At 35.6% G+C, this 26031-nt stretch overlaps 1 protein-coding gene across 1 annotated transcript; it reads left to right on the top strand.

Annotated features, from left to right (window-relative positions):
* The first annotated feature begins 36 nt into the window (after positions 1-36).
* LOC133572095 (rhombotin-1-like) lies at positions 37-26031 on the top strand. Its single transcript, XM_061924790.2, has 5 exons — positions 37-182; positions 3539-3752; positions 17978-18103; positions 18179-18310; positions 25363-26031. Exons 1-4 carry the CDS (start codon positions 161-163, stop codon positions 18270-18272), a joined length of 456 nt encoding a protein of 151 aa, XP_061780774.1. The 5' UTR covers positions 37-160; the 3' UTR covers positions 18273-18310; positions 25363-26031.

The raw sequence follows: 26031 nt of genomic DNA, 5'->3' as shown, positions 1-26031 counted from the left end.
TGCTAGGGGCTGGCCTGGGGGCGGTCAGGGGGTCTCTCCCGCAAACAAACGGAGGTGATAACCAAGTGGACGCGTGTCTCGTTCGCTCCAGACCAGGAGGACATTTCTCTCTTCGGCCTGAGTGCTCGCAGAGAGGAAGGGGACGAGTTGGGAGTGAAGGATGGTGCTGGACAAGGAGGAGAGTGAGTACACAACTTCTCGCCTCTTCCTGCTCACGCTAAAAAGGACTTTTCAACCTAACCTTTCTGTTTCCTGCCTCAAACTCAACCCGTCAGTCAAACCTGTTGCGTGATAAAAGCCTCATTTCACGGCGTGTGCTTTGGAAGGCAGCCCTGCAAGTCGGGGCTCGTCCGTCGTTTCTGGGGAAAATGACGACGTCGTTGAAGATTTCATGCCAGACCTCGGGCTTCAAAATACATGTCAGGAAATGCATGGAAAAGGTTTTTTAATTCTGAAAGTGATTTTATTGTTAAAAATACTTTTTTTTATTTTTTTTTAGGCGAACTCCGCATTTACTTGCGTCAGCTGCTGCTTTTTAAACTTCATTCTAAAAAAGATTTAATGTGCTGGATGTTTGGACTTTTATTTTGAAAGTAATTTTATTGTGAAATAGATTTTTACTACGCCATCTCCGCGCTTACTTGCTCTGCTGCTTTTTGAGCTTCATTCTAAAAAGGTTTAATGTGCTGGATATTTGGACTTTTTTTTCCCTGAAAGTCATTTTATTGTGAAAAATATGTTTGAATTACGCCATCTCTCCACACTTACTTGCTGTGCGTCATATGTCAGCCGCCGCTTTTTCAGTTTCATTCTGAAAAATATTTAATGTGCTGGATATTTGGACTTTTATTCTGAAAGTAATTTTTATTGTGAAAGAGACTTTTGTTACGTCATCTCCACACTTACTTGCTGTGCGTCAGATGTCAGCGGCTGCTTATCCAGCATTCTGAAGAAGATTGAATGTGCTGGATGTTAGTATTTTTATTCTGAAAATAATTTTATTGTGAAAAAAAAAAATATATATATATATATATATATATGTATGTGTGGGAAAAAAATCACAGGACTATTTCATCTCTACAGGCCTGTTTCATGAGGGGGGGTTCCCTCAATCATCAGGAGAAATCTCCTGATGATTGAGGGAACCCCCCCTCATGAAACAGGCCTGTAGAGATGAAATAGTCCTGTGATTTTTTTCCCACACATACATATATTGCGCTCTACTACGGTATCGAGCACTATTTTTTGGATAACCTTATTAAGACATATATATATATATATATATATATATATATATATTTTAGGTGATCGCTGCACTTACTTGCTGCCCATCATACATCAGCTGCTGGTTTTTCAGCTTCATTTTGAAAAATATTTAATGTGCTAAATATTTGGGCTTTTATTCTGAAAGTCATTTCGTTCTAAAAAATATGTCTAATTACACCATCACGCACGTACTTGCTCTGCGTCATACGTCGGTTGCGGCTTTTTCGGCTTCATTCTAAAAAAGACTTAATATGCTGGATATTTGGACTTTTATTTTTAAAGTCATCTTATTGTGAAAGAGACTTTTAGTACGCCATCTGCGCACTTACTTGCTCCACGTCATACGTCAGCTGCTGCTTTTTCAGCTTCATTCTAAAAAGGTTTAATGCACTGGTTATTTGGACTTTTATTCTGAAAGTCATTTTATTCTAAAAAATATGTTTAATTAGGCCATCTCAGCACGTCATAAGTCAGCTGCTGCTTTTTCAGCTTCATTCTTAAAAAGATTTAATGTGCTTGATATTTGGACTTTTATTTTGAAAGTCATTTTATTGTGAAAAATACGTTTTATTATGACATCTTCGCACTTAATTGCTCTATGTCATACATAAGCTGCTGCTTCTTTAGTGTCATTCTGGAAAATATTTAATGTGCTGGATATTTGGACTTTTACTGAAAGTAATTTTATTGTGAAAAATATTTTTTTTTACGCGATCTGCTCATGTGTATTGTTTTCTCACGCCCCCCCTTGACACTTTATCATATACTTACATATACTCATTTTGTTTTCTGACGCCCCCAAAACCTTATGTACTTGTGTATTGTTTTTTCATGTCCCACTGACACCTTATCATATACTTATGTATACTTGTGTATTGTTTTCTGACGCCCGCCTCTAAAACCTAATCGTATACTTATGTATTGTTTTCTCATGCTCCCCCGACACCTTATCGTATACTTATGTATATTTATGTATTGTTTACAATATACTTACATAAACTTGTGTATTGTTTTCTCACGTCCGCCTGACACCTTATCGTATACTTACACATACTAGTGTATTGTTTTCTCACGCCCCCGCGACACCTTGTTGTATACTTACATATATTTGTGTATTGTTTTCTCACGCCCCGACACGCTATCGTATACTTACATATATTTGTGTATTGTTTTCTCACGCCCCGCTGACACCTTATCGTATACTTACATATACTAGTGTATTGTTTTCTCATGCGCCCGACACCTTATCGTATACTTACATATACTAGTGTATTGTTTTCTCATGCGCCCGACACCTTATCGTATACTTACATATATTTGTGTATTGCTTTCTCACGCCCCTGACCCTTTATCGTATACTTACATATATTTCTGTGTTGTTTTCTCATGCTCCCAACACCTTATCGTATACTTACATATAATAGTGTATTGTTTTCTCACGCCCCCTGTCACATTATCGTATACTATATTTACAGTATTTGTGTTTTCTCACGCCCCCTAAACATGATCATATACTTACATATATTTGTATAATGTTTTCTCACGCCCCCCCTGACACCGTATATACTTAAGTATATTTGTGTATTGTTTTCTCACGCCCCGCTGACACCATATCGTTTACTTAAATATATTTGTGTATTGTTTTCTCACGCCCCGACACGTTATCATATACTTACATATATTTGTGTATTTTTTTCTCACGCCCCTCTGACACCGTATATACTTAAGTATACTTATGTATTGTTTTCTAACGCCCCGCTGACACCGTATTGTTTAATTAAATACATTTGTGAATTGTTTTGTCACGCCTCCGACACGTTATCATATACTTACATATATTTGTGTATTGGTTTCTCACGCCCCCGACAGCTTATCGTATACTTAAATATATTTGTGTATTTTTTTCTCACGACCCCCTGACACCGTATATACTTAGTATATTTGTGTATTGTTTTCTCACGCCCCCCGACACCTCATCCTAAACTTACATATATTTGTGTAATGTTTTCTCACACCCCGTGACACCGTATATACTTAAGTATACTTGTGTATTGTTTTCTCACGCCCCCGACTCCTTATCATATACTTACATATACTTGCATATTGTTGTCTCACGCCCCCCTGACTGCAATGGTAAATCATTGCAGTCATTGCCAGTGATTAATAAGAGCAGTGCTGCCACCTAGCTGGAGGCATATGTATCATTCAGGAAATTGAAAAGATGCTCAAACCGTAAGTCTCTTGCCTCTCACGCCCCCCTGGTCCTTCCCAGGCGTGTCCCTGGTGTCCCTCCAGTCCAGAGAGAAGGTGCGAGGCTGCGCCGGCTGCAACGGGAGGATCCGGGACCGCTTCATGCTGCAGGCCTTGGACCGCTTCTGGCACGAGGACTGTCTGAAGTGTGCCTGCTGCGACTGCCGCCTGGGCCGGGTGGGCTCCAGCCTCTACACCCGGGCCAACCTCATCCTGTGCCGCCGGGACTACCTCAGGTACCAGTGGGGGGGCATCAGGAATGATACTGGGGATCAAAACAACTATTTTTACTAGCAATGAATAACAAGCTAGGAAAATGATGCAGCCTTAAAGGGGAACATTATCACCAGACCTATGTAAGCGTCAATATATACCTTGATGTTGCAGAAAAAAGACCATATATTTTTTTAACCGATTTCCGAACTCTAAATGGGTGAATTTTGGCGAATTAAACGCCTTTCTAATATTCGGTCACGGAGCGATGACGTCACAACGTGGCGTCACATCGGGAAGCAATCCGCCATTTTCTCAAACACCGAGTCAAATCAGCTCTGTTATTTTCAGTTTTTTCGACTGTTTTCCGTACCTTGGAGACATCATGCCTCGTCGGTGTGTTGTCGGAGGGTGTAACAACACGAACAGGGACGGATTCAAGTTGCACCAGTGGCCCAAAGATGCGAAAGTGGCAAGAAATTGGACGTTTGTTCCGCACACTTTACCGACGAAAGCTATGCTACGACAGAGATGGCAAGAATGTGTGGATATCCTGCATTTCCAACGATAAAGTCAAAGAAATCTGCCGCCAGACCCCCATTGAATCTGCCGGAGTGTGTGAGCAATTCAGGGACAAAGGACCTCGGTAGCACGGCAAGCAATGGCGGCAGTTTGTTCCCGCAGACGAGCGAGCTAAACCCCCTATCGAGCCTAGCTTCCCTGGCCTGCTGACATCAACTCCAAAACTGGACAGATCAGCTTTCAGGAAAAGAGAGCGAATGAGGGTATGTCTACAGAATATATTAATTGATGAAAATTGGGCCGTCTGCACTCTCAAAGTGCATGTTTTTGCCAAATGTATTTCATATGCTGTAAACCTAGTTCATAGTTGTTAGTTTCCTTTAATGCCAAACAAACACATACCAATCGTTGGTTAGAAGGCGATCGCCGAATTCGTCCTCGCTTTCTCCCGTGTCGCTGGCTGTCGTGTCGTTTTCGTCGGTTTCGCTTGCATACGGTTCAAACCGATATGGCTCAATAGCTTCAGTTTCTTCTTCAATTTCGTTTTCGCTACCTGCCTCCACACTACAACCATCCGTTTCAATACATGCGTAATCTGTTGAATCGCTTAAGCCGCTGAAATCCCAGTCTGAATCCGAGCTAATGTCGCTATAGCTTGCTGTTCTTTCCGCCATGTTTGTTTGTGTTGGCTTCACTATGTGACGTCACAGGAAAATGGACGGGTGTATATAACGATGGTTAAAATCAGGCACTTTGAAGCTTTTTTTAGGGATATTGCGTGATGGGTAAAATTTTTAAAAAACTTCGAAAAATAAAATAAGCCACTGGGAACTGATTTTTAATGGTTTTAACCATTCTGAAATTGTGATAATGTTCCCTTTAAAATTGCTATGAGAAGCTAAAAACTAGTACCGGTAATAGTGCTAGTAAGATATTCATTAAATGGAACCATTTTAGTTATTTTCAAGAAAATAAATTAGCTCTGCTTGAAGGGTTGCCCGATATTAATTACATAAATGATATCAATTTGGCCAATGATAGCTTTTAATATAATTGTGTTGTCACGATAATGCATGTTGATGCAAATTTGAAAAGCCAACGACAGATAAATTCACATCTGAATTGTTATTCATACCGATTCTAAACTGATTCATAAATTTGAAAAATCGATTGAAAAAAAAATGTATATATATATATATATATATATATATATATGACTACAATATAATATATACAAAACCAGTGACGTTGTCAGGTTGTGTAATTTGTAAATAAAAAGAGTACAATGATTTGCAAATCCTTTTCAACTTATAATCAATTGAATAGACTGCAAAGACAATAAATTTAATGTTCCAACTGAGAAACTTCATTTTTTTTTTTCAAATAATCATTAACTTAGGATTTAATGGCGGCAACACATTGCAAAAACGTTGGCACAGGGGCATTTTTACCACTGTGTTACATGGCCTTTCCTTTTAACAACACTCAGTAAACGTTTGGGAACTGAGGAGACACATTTTTTAAGCTTCTCAGGTGGAATTCTTTCCCATTCTTGCTTGATGTCCAGCTTAAGTTGTTCAACAGTCCGGGGGTCTCCGTTGTGGTATTTTAGGCTTCATAATGCGCCACACATTTTCAATGGGAGACAGGTCTGGACTACAGGCAGGCCAGTCTAGTACCCACACTCTTTTACTATGAAGCCACGCTGTTGTGGCTTTATAGTGGCTTGGCATTGTCTTGCTGAAATAAGCAGGGGCGTCCTTGGTAACATTGCTTGGATGGCAACATATGTTGCTCCAAAACCTGTATGTACCTTTCAGCATTAATGGTGCCTTCACAGATGTGTAAGTCACCCATGCTTTGGGCACTAATACACCCCCATACCATCACTGATGCCGGCTTTTGAACTTTGTGCCTATAACAGTCCTACTGAACATGCTATACTACACGCCATAAGAAGCCATGCTAGCCGCTAAGCTAGAGCTCTTGACTGTAAACAGAGGTGGGTGGATCGATACAAATATCGACAGTAAGGATACAAAGTACAGTCGATACTACAGTGGTTGGATTGTTTTATTTTATTTTATTAGCACTAAATCCTTTTTTTTGGGTCATTTTTCTTATCCTTTACAAACTCAGGAAATAAGTCCCTGAGTACACGAGGACTTTAAAAGTCAACACCAAATGTTTTGAATTATTTTGCACAATTGACTTTATTTTGCTCAAAATATTCAACGTAATTAAAGTGAATAAGAACATAATTTCAATATTTAAATGATATTGTTGCTCTGACATCTTGTGTGATTATAATTGTTATTAAATATGTAATTAAATGATGTTAAAAATGTGAAATGTCGGTAAGACCGATACTGACCGTGATTACTTGGTATTGGCTCAATATCCACATTTTTAGTATCACCCAAAATGAATGTGAAGTATCCAAACAAAAGAAGAATAAATGTTTCTTATGATTTACAGAGGTGTAGATACAACAGAAAGTAAGCAAATATTAACAGTACATTAACAAGTAGATTAATAACAGTTTTGAGAAAATAAAACGGGCACAACGTTAGCTAAAAGTAGGCTGACTGCTAGTTAAACACGCTAACAATTATGACTAACGATCAATCAAACAGTGTGTTGTTATCTTGGTCAGTAGTTAGCTTAGCGTAATTAGTGTTACTCGTTGTGAGAAGTGCGATATAAATAAAAATGACTTACTTACTTAGCTAAACATCAGTTAGCCTAAAGTCAGAATAGATACTAAAAGTATTTTTTTTGTCAATGATCAGAAAGCTATAAAAGAGCGGCAAAACAACACAACATAGTTGAGTTTGATTTCGACTAAGCTAGCTTTAATTAGCAGCGATCCTTAGGTAAAATGCTAAAGTACATGACTTTAGATCATTATAAGCGATATTATCACTTTTTAACATCATTGAGGAGAACCTGAATGTGAATCCAACCTTCTAATCACTACAATACACAATTGGAATTGACACAATGTGTTACTTCATATGTCAGCAGCCAAATTTTACATGCTAACATTAGCATGCTAACGTTTTAATGCCAAGTTTGCCACCGTACACCTTGGAGTCATATAACTTGGTATGTGACACATGCTAACTGTTAGCATGCTAACATTTGAAATGGTTTTATTATCATTTAGAAGCCAAACAATGTATCGTGATATATATCGTTATAGCAAGAGGCTGTAATTTATATGTCACGGTATAAATTTCAGGCAATCTTTAATTTGTGGTACTTTAAGCAAACAGATGTTTCAACTTGAGTTTAGCACAAACTGTGATATAACATACACGTCTTTGATATGAATGATTAGTAATTTAGTATTATTTCAGACACAAACGTGATAAATGTCATCTGTGGTATATCCAGAGGTGGGACCAAGTCATTGCTTTGCAAGTCACAAGTAAGTCTCAAGTCTTTACCCTCAAGTCTCGAGTCAAGTCCCGAGTCAAGACAGGGCAAGTCCGAGTCAAGTCCAAAGTCAAGACTGGAAAGTCTCAAGTCAAGTCCCAAGTCCTGCATTTTGAGTTTCGAGTCCTTTCAAGTCATTTAACCACAGACTAATATATTTACACAGATTGTGTATGCTTTTAAAACGCTGTATTTATTTATTAAAACAAGTGCATTTGAAATTGCAGGGAAAAAGATAGTGCTGACATTGCACTTCAAAATAGCACTATTAACCAGTCATTTTAAACATGTAACTCATTCCTTTACAGAATAAACACATTTGAAAAAAACAAGTGCAACTGTACTTATTTGCACAAAAGTGTTAACATTGTATTTCCATGGCATATTGCATTGTAACTAGTTCCACAGCAGTTTCTATCCTGTTCTTACCTTATCTCATTGATCTCATCTCATACTGTATGTGTGTTTATGTGTGCGTACACATGAAAAACATAACAAATATATGAACATAACAATGAACAGAGTTGTACTTTTTAGATGTCAGGACCCTATGCAATATGTACACATATTCTTAATATAGTATACATTTTAACTGACCTTTATTTGACTATGTTTGTCTTTTTGTAGGTGGCTAAAATATGCGGTGCTGCTGACTGCCGTCTAACGTTACGTTACTGTGTGTGATACATTGACTAACGTAATGTTACTGTGTGTGATACATTGACTAACGTAATGTTACTGTGTGTGATACATTGACTAACGTTACGTTACTGTGTGTGATACATTGACTAACGTAATGTTACTGTGTGTGATACATTGACTAACGTAACGTTATGTATAGGTACCTCATGAAACCCTGCTTAAAAAAAAAATCACTTGACAAAAAGTATGAATAAGGTAGCAAACTGCAGTGGACGCAACAGATTGCCGTGTTTGCAATGACGTTATAACCATAGACATCTTATAAGTAGACGCAGCATTGGTTGCTGTGACGTGAGCAATTTGCCCGCCATCTTGAAGTGCTGATGAGGAGCTGGCGAGCAGCCTAAACTGACAGTTGAAAGGTAGAAAACAAAGATGGTGTTCAGCGTTTTCCTGCTCAAATGAGCGGACTGTTGAAAATAGGAATCGGGGGATTACTTTTCACAAGTAAGATTTAACATTAACGTACTATTGGTTGTATTTTATGAAAATAATATTACCACAGAGTTGAGAAGGATCAAAGATCTTCAATATTTGTATGTGAAAATCACAAAGAAATCTTCTGGGGGAGGATGACGCCCCTACAGGGGTTTGGTTTACAAACTTTCAGCCCCACCTAAAACAAAATTCACCAGCCACTACTGATTATGATGCATTCTCATTTTAGGCAAAGTATAAGACAATACTTTCTTAACAGTATAATTGTAACCAGGAATCAGTCTTCAAGTAACAATATTCAAATACTAACATTGTTGGGTTAAACAGAATTTGGTTTTATTCTGAATCCAGTGAAACAGATTGGTGGTTTTAGCTGATATGAAGACTTTCAGGTGTTTATATATGTTTAAGTATTTGGCAGATGCTTTTATCCAAAGCGACTTACATAAAATAATACATATAAAACAATCACTGCAAACATTATCATTTAAGGGAAGAATGTAATAGAAAATATCAATACAAAGTGTCAAGACAGAATAAACTCTCTGCTGCTGAAGCAACAGAGATACAGTCTATAGGTCCCTAAGATATATAGATATCTAATGTATTCATACATTGTTTATGTAGGATACACGCATATGTATATATAACCTAATCATATTGTTTCTTCAATTTAAAAATAGCTTACCGTTTTTTTTCCCCTTCCCTGGGATTATATTCCCAGTTTTGATGTCTCGGATGTCTGGTCACTTATAGCGTATAAGAATATTATATTACTGTTAAGCAAACTATGAATAATAAAACACGCCAAAACATGTGTCTGTTACACACGTATGACAAAAAAGCGCGTGAAAATCAGTGGTATTCAGTGAGGTAAAATGAATTAAATGCGCTGACAGTTCATTGCTCCTGCCAAATGAATTGCACTGAGTGGAGCGGATCACCACTCCAAGATGGCGGCCCCGCGCCTCGTCTGCGCCAGTAGGCAGTAGCGCTCGATGCTGCGTCTACTTATAAGATGTCTATGGTTATAACATTAGCAGTGAACTTGCAGCCTCACTGATTTAACTACACAGCAAATAAAAGTCACGTTACTTAGCCAATAAACGTTATCTTACATTCAAAACTTACCCTTCTTTGTGCAACTTCAAATGTCGAACGAAGTTGGAAGTTGTTGCGTCTCCGTCTGTAATATTCGAACTGCGTGATTTGCATACGGCAATTCGTTTTTTGTTGACCAAGTCGTAGTTTTTATACCCGAACGAAACCAACTTTAACATAATTGTTTATCACTGGCACGTTGTTGGACCAACTCTTGTTCATTGGTTGTCCTGCAATTTGATTGGATGAATGCTGTGTGATGAAAACAACGTAGTTCTAATTTGATTGGCTGTTGTACTGACAGCACACCAGCTGACAGGAATAACACGCTGATAGACAGACGAAGAAAATGAAAAATACGGAGCGCTCCCAAATAACGTTTTAAGCTTTGGATTTTGGAGAAAGTGGCAAGTCATGTCAAGTCATGTCAAGTCAAAAGGCTCAAGTCCAAGTGAAGTCACAAGTCATTGATGTTAAAGTCTAAGTCGAGTTGCAAGTCTCTTTACATTTTGTCAAGTCGAGTCTAAAGTCATCAAATTCATGACTCGAGTCTGACTCGAGTCCAAGTCATGTGACTCGAGTCCACACCTCTGGGTATATCCAACATTATACTGGCACAACTTTAGCTAAATGTTAGCTAATCGAGCAAACAATTATGACTGCGAATGAATCAAACCGTGTGTTGTCTTTTTGGTCAGTTAGTTTGGCGTATTTAGTGGGATTTTAACCATGTGAAGCACTTTGAGAGCTCTCTCTGTGAAAAGTGCTATGTACACAAAACACTTCATTAACTAGCTACACACTAGTTAGCCAGTTAGCTTCAAATCTGGCTAGCTACTAAAGGTTATTTTTTGCGAATCATTAGGGAATACAAAAGCAATAAAAGAGCGGCAAAACAACACAATATAGTCAAGTTTTTTTGGACTAAGCTAGGTTAGCTTTAATTGGCAGTCATCCTCAGCTAAAATGCTAAAGTACGTTACTTTGTGTTGTCTTTCTGGTCAGTAGCTAGCTTAGCATAATTAGTGTTATTTTAACCATGTGAAGCACTTTTTGTGCTCTGTAAACAAAAAATACATACTTAATTAGCTACACACTAGTTAGCCAGTTAGCTTCAAGCCTGGCTAGCTACTGAAGATAATTTTTTTGTGAATCATTAGTGAATACAAAAGCTATAAAAGAGCATCAAAACAACACAAAATAGTTGAGTTATTTTGGTCTAAGATAGGTTAGCTTTAATTAGCGGTCATCTTCCGCTAAAATGCTAAAGTATGTTATTTTACATTTAATTAGGTTCTTTATAACCAATTTTATCATTTTTTAACATCCCTGAGGGAAACCTGAACGTGGATAACATTTTTTAATACTAAATGTTAGCAAAAATACGTACTTAATTAGCTACACACTAGTTAGCTTCAAGACTAGCTACTAAAGGTTATTTTTTGTAAATCTTTAGGGGATACAAAAGCTATGAAAGAGCGGCAAAACAACACAATATAGTTGAGTTATTTTGGACTAAGCTAGGTTAGCTTTAATTGGCAGTCATCCTCCGCTAAAATGCTGAAGTACGTTACTTTAAATGTAATTAGGTTTTTTATATGCAATGTTATCATTTTTCAACATCCTTGAGGGAAACCTGAGTGTGGATCAAATTTTTTAATGCTAAATGTTAGCTAGCTGTTAGCTAAACAAGCTAGCAATGATGATTGCGAATACATTAAACTGTGTTGTCTTTCTGGTCAGTAGTTAGCTTAGCGTAATTTGTGTTATTTTAACCATGTGAAGCACTTTGTGAGTGAAAAGTGCTATGTAAACAAAAAATACGTACTTAATTAGCCACACACTAGTTAGCCAGTTAGCTTCAAGTCTGACTAGCTACTAAAGGTTATTTTTTGTTAATCATTATGGAATACAAAAGAGCGTCAAAAGAACACAAAATAGTTGAGTTATTTTGGTCTAAGCTAGGTTAGCTTTAATTAGCGGTCATCCTCCGCTAAAATGCTGAAGTATGTTATTTTACATTTAATTAGGTTCTTTATAACCAATTTTATCATTTTTTAACATCCTTGAGGGAAACCTGAACGTGGATCACATTTTTTAATACTAAATGTTAGCTAGCTGTTAGCTAAACAAGCTAGCAATGATGACTACGAATAAATTAAACTGTGTTGTCTTCCTGGTCAGTAGTTAGCTTAGCATAATTTGTGTTATTTTAACCATGTGAAGCACTTTGTGAGCTCTCTGTGAAAATTACTACGTAAACAAAAAGGACGTACTTAATTAGCTACACACTAGTTAGCCAGTTAGCTTCAAGTCTGGGGAGCTACTAAATGTTATTTTTTGTGAATCATTAGGGAATATAAAAGCTATAAAAGAGCGGCAAAACAACATAATATAGTCAAGTTTTTTTGGACTAAGCTAGGTTAGCTTTACTTGGCAGTCATCCTCAGCTAAAATGCAAAAGTACGTTACTTTATTTTAATTAGGTTCTTTATATGCAATGTTATCATTTTTTAACATCCTTGAGGAAAACCTGAATGTGGATCAAATATTGTAATGCTAAATGTTAGCTAGCTGTTAGCTCAACAAGCTAGCAATGATGACTACGAATAAATTAAACTGTGTGTTGTCTTTCTGGTCAGTAGTTAGTTTGGCGTGATTAGTGTTATTTTAACCATGTGAAGCTCTCTCTGTGAAAAGTGCTATGTAAACAAAACACTTAATTAACTAGCTACACACTAGTTAGCCAGTTAGCTTCAAATCTGGCTAGCTACTAAATGTTATTTTTTGTGAATCATTAGGAATATAAAAGCTATAAAAGAGCGGCAAAACAAGATAATATAGTCAAGTTTTTTTGGACTAAGCTAGGTTAGCTTTACTTGGCAGTCATCCTCAGCTAAAATGCTAAAGTACGTTACTTTATTTTAATTAGGTTCTTTATATGCAATGTTATCATTTTTTAACATCCTTGAGGAAAACCTGAATGTGGATCAAATATTTTAATGCTAAATGTTAGCTAGCAATGATGACTATGCATAAATTAAACTGTGTGTTGTCTTCCTGGTCAGTAGTTAGCTTAGCATAATTAGTGTTATTTTAACCATGAGAAGCACTTTGTGAGTGAAAAGTACTATGTAAACAAAAAATACGTACTTAATTAGCTACACACTAGTTAGCCAGTTAGCTTCAAGTCTGGCTAGCTACTAAAGGTTATCGTTTGCAAATCTTTAGGGAATACAAAAGCTATAAAAGAGCAGCAAAACAACACAATATAGTAGAGTTTATTTTGGACTAAGCTCGGTTAGCTTTAATTAGCAGTCACCCTCCGCTAAAATGCTATATAGTATGTTACTTTAAATTTAATTAGGTTCTTTATAAGCAATTTTATCATTTTTTAACATCCTTGAGGAAAACCTGAACGTGGATAAACAATGTTAATGCTAAATGTTAGCTAGCTGTTAGCTAAACAAGCTAGCAATGATGACTGAATAAATTAAACTGTGTGTTGTCTTCCTGGTCAGTAGTTAGCTTAGCATAATTAGTGTTATTTTAACCATGTGAAGCACTGTGTGAGTGAAAAGTGCTATGTAAATCAAAAATCTGTACTTCATTAGCTACACACTAGTTAGCCAGTTAGCTTCAAGTCTGACTAGCTACTAAAGGTTATTTTTTGCGAATCATTAGGGAATACAAAAGCTATAAAAGAGCGGCAAAACAACACAATATAGTCAAGTTTTTTTTGACCAAGCTAGGTTAGCTTTAATTAGCGGTCATCCTCTGCTAAAATGCTAAAGTATGTTACTTTCAATTTAATTAGGTTCTTTATAAGCAATGTTATGATTTTTCCTTGAAGAAAACCTGAATGTGGATCAAATTTTTGATTGCTAAATGTTAGCTAGCTGTTAGCTAAACAAGCTAGCAATGATGACTACGAATAAATTAAACTGTGTGTTGTCTTTCTGGTCAGTAGTTAGCTTAGCATAATTTGTGTTATTTTAACCATGTGAAGCACTTTGTGAGTGAAAAGTGCTATGTCTAAACAAAAAGTACGTACTTAATTAGCTACACACGAGTTAGCCAGTTAGCTTCAAGTCTGGGGAGCTACTAAAGATTATTTTTTTTGTGAATCATTAGTGAATACAAAAGCTATAAAAGAGACAATATAGTCGAGTTTGTTTTGGACTAAGCTAGGTCAGTTTTAATTAGCAGTCATCCTCCGCTAAAATGCTAAAGTATGTTACTTTAAATGTAATTAGGTTTTTTATTAACAATGTTATCATTTTTTAACATCCTTGAAGAAAACCTGGATGTGGATCAAACCTTTTAATCACCGCAGTACACAAACTTTTATCTGTTGTGGTATCGTGGCCGACTATTCCAGTAAAAGTAGTCTGCCAATTCCACTTCCTGCCAAAGAACTCTTCAAACCAAAGACTTTGAACGTCTGAGGAAGAAAACCGGTGTTTTCTAAAGACGTGACATGGTGGTAAGTAAGAAGGTATCCGCAGTAGTCAGCTGCAGAACTCCTGGTCGGCGAGCCCGGTGTACGACCCACATGGATTTGCTGGCGGCTAAGTCTCTCATTAGCGCACCAAAGCCCTCCTGACAGGTCCATGGGCTCCATGGCCTCCTGTTTTCCTCTTTGAAGAGCGGGATTAGAAGCATGTGATTCCTTTTAATTGGGCCATTAGCGGAGAATTAGCATCGCGCTCGTTAAGGAGAGAAGGAAAGAACCCACCAGGTGCTCGCTCGTTAGATCCGAACACGGTGGTCATTAGGGCCGGCTTTTGTTGGCGGCCCGCTCGATGACGTCCTCCATCAGGAGACCAAAGCTGCACGAGGTTTTTAATGGAACATAATAAAACATAATAAACAAAAACATAAAAAAAGACTAAAAACTGCTTGCGGGTCATTCTACAGTGATTACAATCTGGTGAAATGACTACTTGATTACAATTTGTAACCATTTTCATCTTCTGCAACTTTTCTCCTCACAATTGTATTGCTTTTTTTCCTGTCAAATTGAAAATTTTAAATTATAAAATTAATTTTGTCATGACAGGTTTGCTTATTTACTGTACCTTGTTTACCTGCACTTCGCCTGCCATCTCTGCATCCCGGGGTCAGGAACAAGACTATCTTAACATATTCTAAGCTATGCTACACTGAAACTGAAATGTTCCTAATACAACTTTTATATTGTAAAATTTCAGATTTTTTTGTAACATTTTGACTTTTTTCCTTCTAAATGACAAGAGTACATTTTTTTCTTGTAAAATCGTGACTTTTCTTAATAATTTTTATCTTTGACAATTGCAACTTTTTTCTCGTAGAAGTAGGCCTACGCTTTGAGTCACTAGAGAAAAAGCGCTATATAAATATAATTCACTTCACTTCACTACAAAAATGTTCTTGTAAAGCTGTGACTTTTACAGCTTTACTCTTTATAGAATTAAAATAATTTAATGAAAAAACAATCGTGAAATTGCAGCATTTTCTCATGGAAACAATTAGTTTTTTCTCAATTAATTAGAACTTTTTTTCCCCTGTAAAATTGTGACATTTTTTGTACTAAAACACATTTTTTGCTGACTTTTTTCTCATAGAAGTAGGCCTACAACTTTTTTTCTTGTAAAGCTGCAACTTTTTTTTGGCTTAAAGTAATTTATCGGAAAAAAAAATCAGAAAATTGCAGCATTTTCTAATAATTTTTTTTTTTTTCTGTAAAAATACTTTTTTCTCATAAAAAGTGCATTTTTTGTAGAGGTTTTCTCATTTAAAAACTGACAAAATGACAAGTAGTGATTATCAGTAATTTCTCCTAAAATTCAGATTTTTTTCTGTAATATTGTAAAATTACTTGTTTCTCAGAAACTTCTAATTAATTATTACTTATATCAAAGTTTTTTCTCCAAAAATCGCAGTATTTTCTCTCGTAAAAATCCGAACCCCAGAACCCTCATTAAAAAATATTTTTATTATCTTCAACATAGCAAGTTTTTCTTGCATTTTTTTGACTTTCATATTGTGAAATATATGTATATATGTAATATTCCAACTTTTTTTTTTGTTTGTCATTCAAAATTCTTACTTGTTCTCATAGTAGTACAACTTTTTGTCTTGTAAAAATGATTATTGTTATTTTTTACAATATAACAATATAAACAATTATTTTTTTCTCAAATAAATACAACTTTTTTTCCCTGTGACTTTTTTCTCGTATAAGTAGGCCTTCAACTTTGCAACTTTTTTGGCTTTCATCTTACGGAATTAAAGTAGGTTTTTGACCTTTTTAAAAAAAAAAAATCGCAGACTTTTGTCTCGTAAAAATCTGAACCCCAGATTTTTTTTGTATTATGACTTTTTTCTAAAAAAAAAAAGTTATCTATTTATTATCTTCAACATTGCAAGTTTTTCTCATATTTTTGTGACTTTCATATTGTGAAATTGCAATAATGTCTTGTAAAAGTTCAAATGTTTTTCGTAATATTCTGACTTTTTTTTTGTTTGTCATTCAAAATTCTTACTTGTTCTCATAGTAGTACAACTTTTTGTCTTGTAAAAATGATTATTATTATTTTTTACAATATAACAATATAAACAATAATTTTTTTCTCAAATAAATACAACTTTTTTTCCCTGTGACTTTTTTCTCGTATAAGTAGGCCTTCAACTTTTTTTTCTTGTAAAGTTGCAACTTTTTTAGCTTTCATCTTACGGAATTAAAGTAGTTTTTTGACCTTTTTTAAAAAAAATTGCATCATTTTCTAGTAAAATGTTTTTTTCTCTCTAAAAATACATTTTTCTTGTAAAAATTGCATTTTTTGTAGATTTTCTTTTGTAATTTAAAAACTACAAGTTTGAAAACATTACAAGTTTCATCTCGGTGATTATCAGTCATTTCTTATAATATGCAGATTTTTTTCTGTAATATTGTAAATTGACTTGTTTCTCACCAAACTGTATTTATTACTTAAAAAAAAAAAAAATCGCAGACTTTTGTCTCGTAAAAATCTGAACCCCAGAATTTTTTTGTATGACTTTTTTGTAAAAAAAAAAAAAAGAATCTATTTATTATCGTCAACATCGCAAGTTTTTCTCATATTTTTGCGACTTTCATATTGTAAAATTGCAATAATGTCTTGTAAAAGATCACATTTTTTATCGTAATATTCCGACTTTTTGTTTGCTAAATTGCTGCAGTTTGTCATAAAAAATGATTTCTTGTTCTCGTAGGAGTACAACTTTTTGTCTTGTAAAAATGAGATGTTTGTTCACAACATAACAAAATCAACAATTATTTTTTTCTCAAATAAGTACAACTTTTTTTCCCTGTGACTTTTTTCTGGTAGAAGTAGGCCTACAACTTTTTTTTTTTTTATTGTAAAGTTGCAACTCTGACTTTTTTTCTGATAAAATTGCAGCATTTTCTCATTGTTCTTGTAGGAGAAAAACTTTTTGTCTCAGGGAATATAACAATTTTATAAAAGTTAAATTAAACATTTCTTTGGTAAATAAATGTTTTTCTCCCCGTAATACCCTACTTTTTTCTCCGCAAAACGACACAATTTTGCATGAAATCTCTTTTTCTTCCTTCAAAAAAATTTGAGCTTTTTCCTTTTTTTCGTCCTTCCAAAAGTATTTTCTGTAAAAACCGCAAGTTCTCCCATACAAAATATCACGGAAATGTTCAATAATTTCTCATAAAATTTTGATTTTTTTTTTGTCATATCGTAAAAATGATGTGTTCACCACCAACGTTTTATTTTAAAAGTTTATTTCTCCAAAAATGTCTGTCTTTTCTCAGATTTCTTTGAATACATTCCCTCGAATACTTGAGAAGTCTTTTCTCCTAAAACTTTTTTTGATCAAATTTCAAAAATTGCCACTTTAATCTTGTAAAATTGCAATTTATTTTAATTTGTAGTAAAGTTGTTATGGGTTGAAGTGTAGTTTCAAAAGTTGTAGCCCATTGAACAATGGCGGCGCTCCGCTCTCATGATACGTCGTTGTTTCCCCTTTGAATTGATGTTGTCGTCCGCAGGCTGTTTGGAGTGACGGGAAACTGCGCCGCCTGCAGGAAGTTAATCCCGGCCTTCGAGATGGTGATGAGGGCGCGGGACAACGTCTACCATTTAGACTGCTTCGCCTGCCAGCTGTGTCGCCAGAGGTAAGATTAGCGCAGCAGTTAGCCGAGGCAGTGAGATCCCTGGGATCTGAACATTGTTCCGTATCTGTGCCGCAGATTTTGTGTGGGAGATCGCTTCTTCCTGAAGAACAACATGATCCTGTGCCAGCTGCACTACGAAGGCGGCCATCTTAACGGCAGCGCGCACTGAGAGCTGACGTCCATCACGACCTTTGTCCACGTTAAAAAGTAGGGGTGGAACTGCAAAGGAAGTCTTTTATTTTGAAGAATCATAAAAGCTGAGCACTTTTATGATTTGCACAGGGGACGAGCTAACAAACTTCTAAGATGGCGCCAAGTCACAGAATACATGAATAATAAGTTAAAAAGTACAAAATTAGCTAAATTGCTTGCATAAAATGTTAGTATGCTAACAGGGGAAGAGCTAACATACCCCTAAGATGGCGCCAAGTTACGGAATTCATGATTATTACGTTAAAAAGTACAAAATTAGCTAAATTGCTTGCATAAAACGTTAGCATGCTAACAGAAGAAGAGCTAACATACGTCTAAGATGGCGCCAGGTCACGGAATTAATGATTATTAGGTTAAAAAGTACAAAATTAGCTAAATTTCTTGCATAAAACGTTAGCATGCTAATAAGGGAAGAGCCAACATACCTCTAAGATGGCGCCAAGTAACGGAATCCATGATAATTACATTAGAAATGACAAAATTAGCTACATTTCATGTATAAAACGTTAGCATGCTAACGGGAAGAGCTAACATACTTTTAAGATGGCGCCAAGTCACGGAATTCATGATTATTACGTAAAAAATGACAAAATTAGCTAAATCGCTTGTATAAAACATTAGCATGCTAACAGGGGAAGAGCTAACATACCTCTAAGATGGCGCCAAGAAACAGAATTCATGATTATTACGTTAAAAAGTACGAAATTAGCTAAATTTCTTGCATAAAACGTTAGCATGCTAATAGGGTAAGAGCTAACATACCTCTAAGATGGCGCCAAGTCACGGAATTCATGATTATTAGGTTAAAAAATACAAAATTTGCTAAATTGCTTGCATAAAACATTAGCATGCTAACAGGGGAAGAGCTAACATACCTCTAAGATGGCGCCAAGTTACGGAATTTATGATTATTACGTTAAAAAGTACAAAATTAGCTAAATTGCTTGCATAAAACATTAGCATGCTAACAGAAGAAGAGCTAACATACCTCTAAGATGGCGCCAGGTAACGGAATTAATGATTATTAGGTTAAAAAGTACAAACTTAGCTAAATTTCTTGCATAAAACGTTACCATGCTAATAAGGGAAGAGCTAACATACCTCTAGGATGGCACCAGGTAACGGAATTCATGATTAATACGTTCAAAAGTACAAAATTAGCTAAATTTCTTGCATAAAACGTTTGCATGCTAATAGGGGAAGAGCTAACATACCTCTAAGATGGCGTTAAGTAACGGAATCCATGATAATTACATTAGAAATGACAAAATTAGCTAAATTTCTTGCATAAAACGTTAGCATGCTAACAGGGTAAGAGCTAACATACTTCTAAGATGGCGCCAAGTCACAGAATTCATGATTATTACGTACAAAATGACAAAATTAGCTAAATTGCTTATATAAAACATTAGCATGCTAACAGGGGAAGAGCTAACATACCTCTAAGATGGCGCCAAGTCACGGAATTCATGATTATTACGTTAAAATGTACAAAATTAGCTAAATTGCTTGCATAAAACGTTAGCATGCTAATAGGGGAAGAGCTAACATACTTCTAAGATGGCGCCAAGTAACGGAATTCATGATTATTACGTTAAAAATGACAAAATTAGCTAAATTGCTTGCATAAAACCTTAGCATGCTAACAGGAAAAGAGCTAACATACCTCTAAGATGGCGCCAAGTTACGGAATTCATGATTATTACATTAAAAAGTACAAAATTAGCTAAATTGCTTGAATAAAACATTAGCATGCTAATAAGGGAAGAGCTAACATACCTCTAAGATGGCGCCAGGTAACGGAATTCATGATTAATACGTTCAAAAGTACAAAATTAGCTAAGTTTCTTGCATAAAACGTTTGTATGCTAATAGGGGAAGAGCTAACATACTTCTAAGATGGCGTTAAGTCACAGAATTCATGATTATTACGTAAAAAATGACAAAATTAGCTAAATTGCTTGCATAAAACATTAGCATGCTAACAGGGGAAGCGCTAACATACCTCTAAGATGGTGCCAAGTCACGGAATTCATGATTATTACGTTAAAATGTACAAAATTAGCTAAATTGCTTGCATAAAACGTTAGCATGCTAGTAGGGGAAGAGCTAACATACTTCTAAGATGGCGCCAAGTAACGGAATTCATGATTATTACGTTAAAAATGACAAAATTAGCTAAATTGCTTGCATAAAACCTTAGCATGCTAACAGGGGAAGAGCTAACATACTTCTAAGATGGCGCCAAGTTACGGAATTCATGATTATTACATTAAAAAGTACAAAATTAGCTAAATTGCTTGCATAAAACATTAGCATGCTAACAGAAGAAGAGCTAACATACCTCTAAGATGGCGCCAGGTAACGGAATTAATGATTATTAGGTTAAAAAGTACTAAATTAGCTAAATTTCTTGCATAAAACATTAGCATGCTAATAAGCGAAGAGCTAACATACCTCTAGGATGGCACCAGGTAACGGAATTCATGATTAATACGTTCAAAAGTACAAAATTAGCTAAGTTTCTTGCATAAAACGTTTGTATGCTAATAGGGGAAGAGCTAACATACTTCTAAGATGGCGCCAAGTCACAGAATTCATGATTATTACGTAAAAAATGACAAAAGGAGCTAAATTGCTTGCATAAAACGTTAGCATGCTAACAGGGGAAGAGCTAACATACCTCTAAGATGGCGCCAAGTCACGGAATTCATGATTATTACGTTAAAATGTACAAAATTAGCTAAATTGCTTGCATAAAATGTTAGCATGCTAATAGGGGAAGAGCTAACATACCTCTAAGATGGCGCCAGGTAACGGAATTAATGATTATTAGGTTAAAAAGTACAAAATTAGCTACATTTCTTGCATAAAACGTTAGCATGCTAATTAGGGAAGAGCTAACATACCTCTAAGATGGCGTTAAGTCACGGAATTCATGATTATTACGTTAAAAATGACAAAATTAGCTAAATTTCTTGCATAAAACGTTAGCATGCTAACAGGGTAAGAGCTAACATACTTCTAAGATGGCGCCAAGAAACAGAATTCATGATTATTACGTTAAAAAGTACAAAATTAGCTACATTTCTTGTATAAAACGTTAGCATGCTAATAGGGGAAGAGCTAACAAACTTCTAAGATGGCGCCAAGTAATGGAATACATGAATATTAGGTTAAAAAGTACAAAATTAGCTAAATTGCTTGCATAAAACGTTAGCATGCTCATAGGGTAAGAGCTAACATACTTCTAAGATGGCGCCAAGTCACGGAATTCATGATTATTAGGTTCAAAAGTACAAAATTAGCTAAGTTTCTTGCATAAAACGTTTGTATGCTAATAGGGGAAGAGCTAACATACTTCTAAGATGGCGCCAAGTCACAGAATTCATGATTATTACGTAAAAAATGACAAAATGAGCTAAATTGCTTGCATAAAACGTTAGCATGCTAACAGGGGAAGAGCTAACATACCTCTAAGATGGCGCCAAGTCACGGAATTCATGATTATTACGTTAAAATGTACAAAATTAGCTAAATTGCTTGCATAAAATGTTAGCATGCTAATAGGGGAAGAGCTAACATACCTCTAAGATGGCGCCAAGTAACGGAATTAATGATTATTAGGTTAAAAAGTACAAAATTAGCTAAATTTCTTGCATAAAACGTTAGCATGCTAATTAGGGAAGAGCTAACATACCTCTAAGATGGCGTTAAGTCACGGAATTCATGATTATTACGTTAAAAATGACAAAATTAGCTAAATTTCTTGCATAAAACGTTAGCATGCTAACAGGGTAAGAGCTAACATACTTCTAAGATGGCGCCAAGAAACAGAATTCATGATTATTACGTTAAAAAGTACAAAATTAGCTACATTTCTTGTATAAAACGTTAGCATGCTAATAGGGGAAGAGCTAACAAACTTCTAAGATGGCGCCAAGTAATGGAATACATGAATATTAGGTTAAAAAGTACAAAATTAGCTAAATTGCTTGCATAAAACGTTAGCATGCTCATAGGGTAAGAGCTAACATACTTCTAAGATGGCGCCAAGTCACGGAATTCATGATTATTAGGTTCAAAAGTACAAAATTAGCTAAGTTTCTTGCATAAAACGTTTGTATGCTAATAGGGGAAGAGCTAACATACTTCTAAGATGGCGCCAAGTCACAGAATTCATGATTATTACGTAAAAAATGACAAAATGAGCTAAATTGCTTGCATAAAACGTTAGCATGCTAACAGGGGAAGAGCTAACATACCTCTAAGATGGCGCCAAGTCACGGAATTCATGATTATTACGTTAAAATGTACAAAATTAGCTAAATTGCTTGCATAAAATGTTAGCATGCTAATAGGGGAAGAGCTAACATACCTCTAAGATGGCGCCAAGTAACGGAATTAATGATTATTAGGTTAAAAAGTACAAAATTAGCTAAATTTCTTGCATAAAACGTTAGCATGCTAATTAGGGAAGAGCTAACATACCTCTAAGATGGCGTTAAGTCACGGAATTCATGATTATTACGTTAAAAATGACAAAATTAGCTAAATTTCTTGCATAAAACGTTAGCATGCTAACAGGGTAAGAGCTAACATACTTCTAAGATGGCGCCAAGAAACAGAATTCATGATTATTACGTTAAAAAGTACAAAATTAGCTACATTTCTTGTATAAAACGTTAGCATGCTAATAGGGGAAGAGCTAACAAACTTCTAAGATGGCGCCAAGTAATGGAATACATGAATATTAGGTTAAAAAGTACAAAATTAGCTAAATTGCTTGCATAAAACGTTAGCATGCTCATAGGGTAAGAGCTAACATACTTCTAAGATGGCGCCAAGTCACGGAATTCATGATTATTAGGTTAAAAAATACAAAATTTGCTAAATTGCATGCATAAAACATTAGCATGCTAACAGAAGAAGAGCTAACATACCTCTAAGATGGCGCCAGGTAACGGAATTCATGATTAATACGTTCAAAAGTACAAAATTAGCTAAGTTTCTTGCATAAAACGTTTGTATGCTAATAGGGGAAGAGCTAGCATACTTCTAAGATGGCGTTAAGTCACAGAATTCATGATTATTACTTAAAAAATGACAAAATTAGCTAAATTGCTTGCATAAAACATTAGCATGCTAATAGGGGAAGAGCTAACATACCTCTAAGATGGCGCCAAGTAACGGAATTTATGATTATTACGTTAATATTTACAAAATTAGCTAAATTTCTTGCATAAAACATTAGCATGCTAACAGGGGAAGAGCTAACATACCTCTAAGATGGCACCAAGTCACAGAATTCATGATTCTTACGTTAAAATTAAAAAAATTAGCTAAATTGCTTGCATAAAACTTTAGCATGCTAACAGGGGAAGACCTAACATACCTCTAAGATGGCGCCAGATAACGGAATTAATGATTATTAGGTTAAAAAGTACTAAATTAGCTAAATTTCTTGCATAAAACATTAGCATGCTAACAGGGGAAGAGCTAACATACCTCTAAAATGGCGTTAAGTAACGGAATCCATGATAATTACATTAGAAATGACGAAATTTAGCTAAATTTCTTGCATAAAACGTTAGCATGCTAACAGAGGACGAGCTAACATACCTCTAAGATGGCGCCAAGTAACGGAATTCATGATTATTACGTAAAAATGACAAAATTAGCTAAATTTCTTGCATAAAACGTTAGCATGCTAACAGGGGAAGAGCTAACATACCTCTAAGATGGCGTTAAGTAACGGAATCCATGATTATTACGTTAAAAATGACATAATTGGCTAAATTGCTTGCATAAAACGTTAGCATGCTAATAAGGGAAGAGCTAACAAACGAATATGTGGGCTTTGTACCGAGGATGTCGTTGTGGCTTGTGCAGCCCTTTGAGACACTTGTGATTTAGGGCTATATAAATAAAGATTGATTGATTGATTGATAATTAGCTAAATTTCTTGTATAAAACATGCATGCTAACAGGGGAAGAGCTAACAAACTTCTAAGATGGCGCCAAGTAATGGAATTCATGATTATTAGGTTAAAAAGTACAAAATTAGCTAAATTGCTTGCATAAACCATTAGCATGCTAACAGGGGAAGAGCTAACATACCCCTAAGATGGCGCCAAGTTACGGAATTCATGATTATTACGTTAAAAAGTACAAAATTAGCTAAATTGCTTGCATAAAACGTTAGCATGCTAATAGGGGAAGAGCTAACAAACTTCTAAGATGGCGCCAAGTAATTGAATACATGAATATTAGGTTAAAAAGTACAAAATTAGCTAAATTGCTTGCATAAAACGTTAGCATGCTAATAGGGTAAGAGCTAACATACTTCTAAGATGGCGCCAAGTAACGGAATTCATGATTATTTGGTTAAAAAATACAAAATTTGCTAAATTGCTTGCATAAACCATTAGCATGCTAACAGGGGAAGAGCTAACATACCTCTAAGATGGCGCCAAGTTACAGAATTCATGATTATTACGTTAAAAATGTACAAAATTTGCTAAATTGCTTGCATAAACCATTAGCATGCTAACAGGGGAAGAGCTAACATACCCCTAAGATGGCGCCAAGTTACAGAATTCATGATTATTACGTTAAAAATGTACAAAATTAGCTAAATTGCTTGCATAAACCATTAGCATGCTAACAGGGGAAGAGCTAACATACCCCTAAGATGGCGCCAAGTTACAGAATTCATGATTATTACGTTAAAAATGTACAAAATTAGCTAAATTGCTTGCATAAAATGTTAGCATGCTAATAGGGGAAGAGCTAACATACCCCTAAGATGGCGCCAAGTTACAGAATTCATGATTATTACGTTAAAAATGTACAAAATTAGCTAAATTGCTTGCATAAAATGTTAGCATGCTAATAGGGGAAGAGCTAACATACCTCTAAGATGGCGCCAAGTAACTACAGTAAGTCCATGTTTTTGTTGCAGTCAGAAGCGGTGAAAAGTGGGGCGTACAAAAACCGAGGCAATTTAAGAAGGATTCCGTTCAAATGTCTTCTTGTCCTCACAGATGACGAGGTGGACCAGGGACGAGGTGGACCAGGGACGAGGTGGACCAGAATGAGAACCGCTTGGACTTTGTCTCGTTACGACTTTGAAGCCGCTTTGTCTTGAGCTTCTGTGAACGCTGACAGTCAAGACCCGACAGACCAGAAAGTTCCGGAAAAGACCGAACGATTGGAGGACGGGAAAAATTCTTCTCAAACTATATTCCACGTTGAACAAAAGCGAGGCCGAGGACAATCCAGTCTTTCTTTTCATTGCTTGCGCCAAAGAAAAGCTCTCATGTTGGTTACATGATTATTACTTTCTAAAGATGTGTATACATATGCAGAGTTTGACGATTAAATTGTCTTATTTAGTAGAAATCTTTTACGTGACATTAAAAAAATTTAAATATTGTATTTGTGGCGGAAAAGTGATGACATCAAAGAACATAAGTCATGTTTTTAGCTACAAAAACCAAGATATAGGATTTTTACACGTTAGACTAATCCTATTTTGAGCGGCACCATAAATATTGAAACATGTAATAAATATATGATAGACTGTACAAGTGTCTTATATAAATAAAGGTATCTAACGTTGTGTTTTGGCGTCACTTGGTGGCCACCGGTTGTAATTACAGCCACTGAGATAATAGGATTTTTACACATAAAAGGTTGGACGTATCCTATTT

The sequence above is a fragment of the Nerophis lumbriciformis genome, linkage group LG29 (genome assembly GCF_033978685.3).
Source record: "Nerophis lumbriciformis linkage group LG29, RoL_Nlum_v2.1, whole genome shotgun sequence".
In the NCBI taxonomy this organism is placed as follows: domain Eukaryota; kingdom Metazoa; phylum Chordata; class Actinopteri; order Syngnathiformes; family Syngnathidae; genus Nerophis; species Nerophis lumbriciformis.
This window is presented reverse-complemented; position numbering and strand designations above follow the sequence as displayed.

Excerpts from the sequence above, each read along its gene's own strand:
- LOC133572095 (XM_061924790.2), top strand. The coding sequence starts at position 161 with ATGGTGCTGGACAAGGAGGAGA. Across the intron at positions 3,753-17,977 it reads TGCCGCCGGGACTACCTCAG|GCTGTTTGGAGTGACGGGAA; the intron begins GTACCAGTGGGG and ends TGTCGTCCGCAG. Across the intron at positions 18,104-18,178 it reads TGCCAGCTGTGTCGCCAGAG|ATTTTGTGTGGGAGATCGCT; the intron begins GTAAGATTAGCG and ends TCTGTGCCGCAG.